General features: G+C 34.3%; 1 protein-coding gene across 1 annotated transcript in view; it reads right to left on the bottom strand.

Moving 5' to 3' along the window:
- The window catches only part of LOC122257586 (uncharacterized), a gene marked incomplete at its 5' end in the record, with an annotated part of 42512 nt that overhangs the window by 1609 nt on the left and 30903 nt on the right, over positions 1-10000 (bottom strand). Inside the window, 5 exons of the mRNA XM_086537443.1 lie at positions 1-6300; positions 6670-6810; positions 7400-7546; positions 7835-7874; positions 9009-9250. The exon at positions 1-6300 is cut by the window's left edge and continues 1609 nt beyond it. Coding sequence (XP_086393569.1) covers positions 6190-6300; positions 6670-6810; positions 7400-7546; positions 7835-7874; positions 9009-9250 — 681 coding nt within the window. The remainder of the gene's footprint in view (positions 6301-6669; positions 6811-7399; positions 7547-7834; positions 7875-9008; positions 9251-10000) is intronic.

The raw sequence follows: 10000 nt of genomic DNA, 5'->3' as shown, positions 1-10000 counted from the left end.
GCTTCAAAAACATCATCTCGAGTCAGATGCTACTTAACCCTTTCCCGACGGGGCACTCGCTACGCGAAGACCCCTATGCCGGGCGATTGCAATATTGCATTGAAATCGTCACACTCACACGACGCCCCAGCATCGGGAGTTTGGCTGTGTCACACGGGTGTGACGCACCGTCATCATAGGGTTAACGAGAAAGAGTATATACCGTACTTTGTGAATTCTTATTGTAGTCCTACATAACACAGGTCTAAAGATAAATGTGTTAACATTACTAAAGCCACAAGGCAGGAGGCCAAATGCTAGTATATAATTGCTGTTCTTGCTTGCTATGAAAAGCTAGCTATGTATTAGAGAAAAGAAAAAAAAAAAAACAATAATAATACTAATAATGAAAATATTCATAATAAGAAGAATAAAAATAAAGGGACAATAAATAGGATATAGTTGCATTTTCCAATCTTTCTTGTATGAGAGAAAAGTAATTAATTTACAAAATATGGAACTCTCCTTGAAAAAACAAAGTTTTATGTCAACAGTTTGTTAAAGCTAAATCAATTAAAAAAAGACAATCATAACAAAAATAAATATAATAAAACTGTTCTACAACAAAATGGAAAATAGAAAACAAAATAGTGAGAACACTTACAATAAATGCAATAAAAATCAATACACACAAAATGTCCCTTTCAACTTGCCTGTTGCAGGCCAGAAAAATATCATTCATATTTGGCTTTTCATCGTGAGTGAACTTTGTTGTACAGTATTATGGTACTTCACAAGAAAATTTGTAAATTGATGTGCAGATTTGAACAACCATATATACTGCAACCTGAACAAAATCTATGAAATAACAGCAATTCCATTCTGCTACATAAAAAAGACAAAAGAAAAAAACAGGTACATCAGACTGAGTTAAAACTATTCTAAAGTAAAACACTGGAAAATGTGAAACTAATACTAATAGAAATTAAAAAAAAACAAAAAACAGTTCACTGCAAAAGAACGAACGACACAACCGTGAAATAATATTCACCAATCTTTGTTAGAACAAAAGGTGAATTTTGTAATGCAGAAATAACAGGTGCATTAATTGTATGAATACTTCCCCCTAATTCTTTCTTCCTAGTATTGATGTATATAAATGTCAGTTTCATTCAATGGATTGGAAAAAAAATAAAATAAAATATTGCACTTACCAACACACTTGCAAGCACACATGTATACAGGTACACATGCACACACTCCCACACCTACCCACTTATCCACACAATCACAGACTGACTTACAATTCATAACAATATACATACAGCTGCATGATAATCTTAAACAATTCCTTTGTGTGACCTAATTCCCTCGGAAAGTATCAACAGATTCTAAAAAAGAAAGAAAAAAGTAAAAAATTTAAAACAGAATATCACGTACAATCACACCATAAAAAATAATCACATAGAGGGGCAGGAAACTAAGAATATTCACTTGAACACAATGACCAGAAGAAAAACGAGTGAGCAATAGACTTAAAACTGGATGTCATTATTTTCCACAGGCAAGTTATTACACCTACCAAACCCAGTTCATAATTCCTATTAAAAATAAGTAATTTCCTATTTGTGACAAACCCCCCAATGAAAACTACCCACCATTACTATCCTACATATCCTAAGGACATATATTTTTACAACTCAGATCACTATGCAGATCTTACAGAGAAAAGAACTCTACTTGCCTTTCCCTGTTCCCGGAGAAGGACTTCATACTTCCCCACCAAAACTTTTTGTAAAGGACTCGACAGTAACTGTAAACTATGACAACCAAACTACTTAAGAAAGAGACAAAAAGACTGCTGGGAGCAGAACTGTGTGCCTTGTTACCCTACTTCAACATTTCCTCTAAACAATAACAAAGCTTTAGAATTCACATTCTGTAATGTAATACTTTTCTATCCCAATATAAATTCAGAATTTAAAGCAATGTCTACTTATATTCCTTATAGTCTAGCAGAGCAGAACTCAAGATAGTAATTCTGCTGAAAAAAAAAAAAAAATATATATATATATATACATAATAATAATAAAAACAAAAATAATAAAGTAAAACTGCATCACAGATTGAGGAACTGAAATGTATGCACAAACAATATGACATGTACATAGCTTAAAGTATTCTTATTTCATTAATTTTCCAACCACAAAAGATTGTCCCTCTAAAAACGCCAAGAAAAAGAAATAAGTACATTGCACCGTTTGAAAAAGATATCACTGTGAATTTATCACCACAAAATATCATTTGCAATCTGTGTTTTGCATGCTGCGTGCACAGTAGGTGACTAAAGCTAACAAAACATTTTAGTCTAAGATGGGGGAGTAATACTGCACAATGTGACCTTATTTTGAGAAATACAGAATTCTATCTGCATAACTCTTCTATGACAGTTTGGCATACATTACACCTATATCACAAACTAACTTTAAATCATTCTAGATAGATCTGAATATGAAATCCAATACAGAGACACCAGTATCTAGCTTCTAGCTTACAGTTACAAGATGGATGGAAGATGAGGCTGCACTGAACGGTTATTCACTCCAAGCAATTTCAATATTCATAAAGTCATTCTTGAAGTCAAATTCACCATAGTCACACAAGAAATCACACTGTTGGGAAGAGAATTCCCTGCATTCAATAACCATCACTGCAGCATATATAAATAAAGGATAGTCTTAGAACGATACCTTGATACAAGATATCAGTCTAGTAGAACACGAGGTAACTGTGAGGGAGAGGAGGAATATATGATATTCTGTCAGCCAAAAGAATCCTAAAGGAGTTGCCTCTTGGGACTTTATGCAAAAGGAGAGTGCCATCTTGGTAATTGGCTTTCCAAGTGAAAAAAATATATAATGATAATCTGACCAAAAATCATAGTAGTTATTTCTGGGTGTCAGTATGTTAAAAATCATGCAAGACATCACTTACGAGAAGATAAAAAAAAAAGATCAAGAATAATATGAAAATCACAAAATGGCATAAGAATGGCATAACAGAGAGGAGGAAAAAGTAATTTGTTTTACTTCAATTACTTTCAAGTTCCTCAGACAAAAAAAACTGTCCGAAATATGGTGTCAAGTCTGAAAGATTATATAAAAAGAAAATTTCCTGATCCAAATAAAGTTTCTCCATAGCAATCAGACATGAGATACTGCTATGACATACTGTCACACAAAGAGACTCCACATTAGAAAATAGAGGAAACTGCTCTATGTACAACGCATTGTAACACTTCACAAACTACAGGAGAGTTTATCATCCTAAACTTACTGGCTACTGGCTGGACTGTACACAAAGAAACAAGGTCAAGTGGGGTCATATCTTTCAATGGTTCATACAACTGCATGAGACTCCTGACAAAATATTGACTCTTCCAAGGCCACTCATCAGACCGTAGGAGTGATAATTCTGAAACAAAATCCCCTTGAAAATCTTACATGAACTCATCATATTGAATCTAGGTCTGTCATTTTTCAAAGGACATAACTGAAACTTTTTCCTTCTAGTACGACATTCTAAACAACTTCAAATAGGGGAAAATTACCATCAACTGTTTGCATGAAACTACCAATACAATGCTCCACATTCTCATTTACCATAGACAAAACTTTGCGATACTTACATAATCATCATCATTATACTAACCTCTCAAATCTTCACAAACTTTGGAATACAACCAATAAAAACACAACAGAGTAAACAATCACCTAAGTTCAGGGTTAAAGTTCCACATTAAAATAGAGGAATCTGGAGCACACAAAGCTTCCCTATGGCAGAAAGTGTTTCAAGAAGGAGCAGAAGGCCTGAGGATCCTGAATTCTACATCATATCATCTTCTACGCGGTAAACAGGTGTAAAATCCAGTCGCAGATCCAGCCTTGGATGAAAGCCGATGGAAAATTGTGCTATACTTGCTAAATGCTAACCGTGCTAAGAGATATGTTTTCAAAGAGAAATGATGTCATTCCCCTCACTCTTACAGGGAGTACTTCTTGGCCCACAAGGTCTTAGGGACACACAACTCCACTCTACTCCACTTCAAACCATTCCCAAGGGAGAGTAGTATGTAGGCAGAGACTTGTAAGATACAGTCAGTCCCTGCTTCGCCTTAAGACTAAAAAGCATTGCGTTGTAACTGCAAATATATCCTATTAGCATCACATGCAGGCTAGTCACTTCACCAAATATCATCTCCAACCACTGTACCAACGTTGTACTAACTGGAAAACCGGAAAAAAAAAAGAAAAAAAAAAAAATTTGGTAGTAAGAAAAAGTATTCAACTTTAAAGAAAATGCACTGACATAACATATGTTCACCTCAGATGTATTTTCAGAAGCGATAAAAGGATCTTACGGGAGACGGCCATTGTTTTATCAATTTAGTAAATTAGTAGAATTAGACTTACACTAAAAAAGGATATAAATACTGTTATTTTCAACAGTTGCATCTCGAAAGAGTAATAATAGAAAATGAAATTCAAATATATAAATAATGATAAAAAAATATATACAAATTAAATTGAAATCTACAAGTAATAAAGAAATAAAATGTTCAAATACAAGTGCCACAAAGACATTATAATAAAACAAATGATATTGATAATCAAGAGAAAAAAAAACAATTACCGTCAACATATGCGTACAAGTCAACAGCTGCCAAAACGTTTATGGCTACTTTAAAACTACAAACAGCAGAATAAGTCTGCCAAATAATTATGCAATAAAAAATACACACATATCACTCTTTTAAAAAAATAATGATACGACACATAAAAATCGAAAGTAAAAAACTAACCTAACTTTAAAATTCCATACAAACATGTAAAGAACCGGCAAAAAACACCAACGACTTTTACAAGACGATACCAAGATATTGTTGGACTTTAATGACAAAAGTAATAATAATCAATAATAATGATAATAGTAATAATGATAATAATAATATTAATAATAATAATGATAATAATAATGATGATAATAATAATAATGATAATAATAATAATGATAAAAATAATGATGATAATAATAATGATAATAATAATAATGATGATGATAATAATAATAATAATAATAATAATCATAATAATAATAATAATAATCATAAAAATCATAATAATAATAATAATATCAATAATAATCATATTAATAAAAAACAATAATAATAAATAATAACTTTAAAGACTAACATGGATATAATAAATAAAGACAGGTCACCACGCGCCAAAACCACACCACACGCAGATTCCTCGCAAGGCCTCATAGTTAAAATATCACGCAACTGGCCAAAGAAGAATTAACACAATGGATAAGGTACTGATTATCAAGCGACATTCTTAAAGCTTTGAGAGAATCATGTAGAATAACGTCTCCTTTGAATAAAAGGAGCTTTGCTAGATCTGGAGAGAAATACTAAAAAGATAAATAATAATAATAATGATAATAATAATAATAAAAACAATATTAACCTTTCAAAAATTAATTCTAATATTATGAGAATCTTAAAACTTAAGATTAGTTCTCAGTCAATCTAAGCCTTCGACGTGAAGGTTTGAGTATATCAGTTTTTGGTAATGAAGTGATAAGAGAAAAAGAATTTAAAATAAAAATAAAAATAACAAAATAGGTGAGAGAGGGAAAGAAAGTTTCTCTTTTTATGTACAAAGTCCCCCCAAGCTCCTTGCTGTTTATTCATATAGTATTCCACAAAAAATAATCATGGAGGAATTACCTTGCTTTCCACATAAAGATCAAACTGAGAAAATTAAGTATTCTTTAATGTACTTTTAGCTGCAATCTTAAAAAAAACAAGACAAAGAGAGAGGGTTGACAATCACTGTCCAACTTCTAGTAAAAAAAAAAAAAATTTGTCACATATTTCTGTACAAGCTTCTCATATTCATCCTTTTATCCTTCCTTTCTTTACCAAAGATAAAAAACATAATAAAAAAAAAAAGAAATAAGACAACAGTGATGATAAATAAAAACTCATATGTCAAAATTCAATAAAGAAACGAACCCTTCTTACAACTGAACTTCCTTTAGCCTTTACCAAACAACCACGAGATTCGAGTAACAATTCAGCGACTCCCTAAATCCTGCAACATGTCAATCACGGGTCCAATCTTCCTTCCCACCCAAGGACTCTCAGTCATCGAGTTCCTCCATCCGACAGCGCACAGCCATTTCCACAACCTCCAGGCTCGAATAGTCCAGCTCTTTGATCAAGCAGAGCACAGCAGACAAGACATTGGCATTCTGGAAGGAAAAGGTACATGAATACACACACAGAAATAACAAGGAAGCCCATAATTTTATTGCTGGATATTGTAAATTCATACTAAAGAAAATCTGAATCTAAATATCATAAAAAGAAACAATAATTACATTTACAAAACTTAAATTCTAATATACATGGCCTTTCTTGCAACTTAACCTCCCAAACTAAAACCAGATATTCATATATAACCAAAGCAATGCAAAATGCTTAAACTACAGATTTATATATTTTATATCTTTATCTATATTTATATCTATCTATATATAGAAAATTTATAAAAAAATTCAGAAGACAAGTTCATTTTGAAATTGTCACTTCCACTTTGCATTAAAATAAATCACACTCACCCTTGTTTTTGGCCTTGCTGGGTACGGCTTAGTGGGTGAGGGACGCTCCATGGCTGAGGAGCGTGAAGCAGCATCCACCTGCTGTTCCACACGGCGGTAAGTGTTGTCGTAGTGTTGCTGCACCAAGCCGTTCTCGCTTTGCTGTAAGTTGGTGGTTTAAATTAGTAATACTAATTTCTCATATTACCAATTTCTTGTTCAGTAATGCTTATTCCCTACGTAAGGTTCACATGACATAAATAATGAGCATTATATACTGAAGTCTCAGGATACAACCATGTGCATTAATCCATCATACCATTTCTACTTTGCAAGTAGTTATTCAAAATACTAGTCAATATTCCCCTTCTTATTTAGCAGAACTTTCCATTTACATCTTTATCTTGATTTTTAACCCACTCACGACGGGGGCATTCCAGCCTTGCATGTCACAATGCCGGGGCTTTCGAACCCTTAGGCCTAAATCAATTAAATGGCTGGCACAATATTGTGCCGCCCAGCCACCGGGCTTTTGAATGAGCGGTACAGTAGTGTACCACCTGTCCAGAGAGGGTTAATAGTTGAGCTCAGCCCTTTCCAATCTAACTCTTGGGAAATTCCCCTTCAATCTCCTTGATACAAACATACATCTCACTCTTTCAGACCTTAAACAGTGAACTTACACTCACCAACAAACCAACTCATGAATCGAGCCAAACACAAAACAAAAACAGAGAACACGCCTCCTCACCCTGCTCTGAGTTCTGGACTCGTATCGCGGATCTTGGGAAATCCTTTGCTCGTAGCCAACGGGGGACTGACGCACCTCACTGGGTGGGGAGGCATATCCATATCCATCCCCGCGACTGTAGCCTCGCTCCCTCTCTTCAGCATCGCTCTGTATATGTTCAAATAAATAAGAGTGATGTTAATAATCAAAACATTTTGGTGAGATGCAAGGGGAAAAAAACAAATTGAACTCACTTCCTATATGGGAAAACATTTTTCCTTCAATTTTTCCTACAAAAATGTCCGATCTTAAACCAAAAGTAAAGTATCCCAGAAAAATTAATAATAATAATGACAATTCCAGCATCCCATCCAATCCTAAGACAGTCCTAACCAACAACTTGAGTATAAAACTAAAGAACTATTAGTAGAAAAAAAAAGAAGAAGTTTCTCTTACCCATCGCTGATCGCGGTACTGTTCCTGACCCGGACGACGGCTGACAGGGGAGGAAAGCGTGACACAGGAGGTTAAAGACACAGTTAATCGCAACTCATTGAAAAACAAAGATGAAGAGTAGTGAGAGGAAAAAAAAATTGGAGAAATGCTGATTAGAATATTAGCAGTTATTTTCTGATATTGCATATTAGAAAACTGAAATTGACGTTGTTGATATATAAGACTGTATTACGTATATAAATTTTATTTATAAATTTTGAGACCTCTAGTTTTGGAAGAATGGAATACAAATAACATAAAATGGGGCAAGACAAACATAAAACTCATACTTTGCATGCTGAGGATCAGATTAAACCCTAAAACAGAAAACAGTCACAAATTTCTGTCAAATGGGTATTCCTTTGAAACGATGGAAAAAAAAAAGACCAAATATGTATCAGGCAAATAAAACTGCATTCAAAATATGTTCATCTAAGTTCCATAAAACATATGGGGATAGTCAGTAATAATCCTACACACTCTCTAATCAGGAACTTTGAACAAGCTGGTTCCTTGGATTGATCATTGGGTCTACTGATCAGGCACCGAGATAACAAACCCAAGTACGTTTGATTTCATTCTAGGTTAACCAAGCGTAATTTGTTTAAAACTACATAGGGAAGTACCTGTAGCTAGCGCAAAATACAATTCTTAACATAGGAAGTTATATATGTCAATGTTATGTAATTAATACTCTCAAATTCAAGAACTAAACATGTAAGGGAAGCTGTTGAAGGAAAATTAGAAAACAAAATCATACAAGGGACAAATAAAAAAGACAAACTTTACAGACAACATATATCAATTGCTGTGAGTATGAAACAGCATCCAATCAGAGGGACAAATACCAAGAATCTGACACAATCCTAGAATTAACAGACAAAGTCCTGGTCTTATAGCAATCACTGGAATCTAAGACGTGGAAAGTAAAACTTCGAACACCAAGTAACTTCCACCAAAAGTGACGATTCCACAACACACGTACAATCATGTCCAATATAACATGCTGGAGTCATGCAGCCACTGAAGAGATCATGCTCAGAATTTTTTTTTCTTTTCTTTCTTTTTTCTTTTTTTTGGAGGGGGTGTGTGAATCTTGAGCCACTTTTGCATGCACCTTACTTTGTGTACTCACTGAAGGGGACAGAGTGGGTTGTTGTTAGTGGCATTGCTGTCATTATTATCGGGGGTGAGGGGGGAGTTGTTAGTGCCGTTGGTATACCTGGGCGCCGTGTCTTCCCGGCTCAGATAGTTAGCATTGCGTGAGTCGTACTCATAGTCAGCATTGTGAGTGCGTGATTCAGGCGAGCGTATATACCCTCGTGAGTCTGACGAATCGGCTTCTGCAACAATCTGGCTGCTGCGCCGTGATGGGCTCTGGAACACAAATCAAAAGTTCTAAGAAGTCAATAATAACAGAAAAACAAGTATACATATGCTGTAGAAATCAGTATCAGTTCAAATACACACTCTTCAACTACAGGAACACGTATAATATGAAAAGCAAAGTCACATTAGCATAGGAAATACACAGATAACACTATACAAATTCACTCCAACGTCACCCAAGGAAAATGGAACAACACAAAACCGTGGTGGGACTGTTCGGATTTGGTATATACATATCCATCCATCTATACACATATATAAACCCCAAGACAATACATCACACATAAAAAGATCAGGACGACAGAGGAGGGAGTAAGTTAGTGAGCAACACAGATATTTACGGGAAGCAGCGAAAGATAAAGTAGTCTTACATGGATCGAAAGGGGACACCTTAATGGCCCAAGCTGGTCACTGCCTGTCTGAAACTATTAAATGGTATGTTACGAGGCATTGCTTGATAAGACTCTACCCATTATTCTGGTCATTTGCACTGAAAATGAGTTGGATTTGCAACGTACAGATTCCGTTTCAATGAATTAAAACCAAATAATATAAACATCTTTAAATAAAAAATAACCTTCCAACTTCTAAACCTCAAAAAATAATAACAGAGATCAACAAATTATACATAACTTGAAGTAGATATCATATCAAAATAAATTTTGCATTTTCATAATTGTACAACCCTTGCACTAATATGAACATCACAATCATATGAATGTACTTTATGGAATCACA

The sequence above is a fragment of the Penaeus japonicus genome, unplaced genomic scaffold (assembly GCF_977035675.1).
Source record: "Penaeus japonicus unplaced genomic scaffold, GWHDUDI00000001_assembly GWHDUDI00000006, whole genome shotgun sequence".
In the NCBI taxonomy this organism is placed as follows: domain Eukaryota; kingdom Metazoa; phylum Arthropoda; class Malacostraca; order Decapoda; family Penaeidae; genus Penaeus; species Penaeus japonicus.
This window is presented reverse-complemented; position numbering and strand designations above follow the sequence as displayed.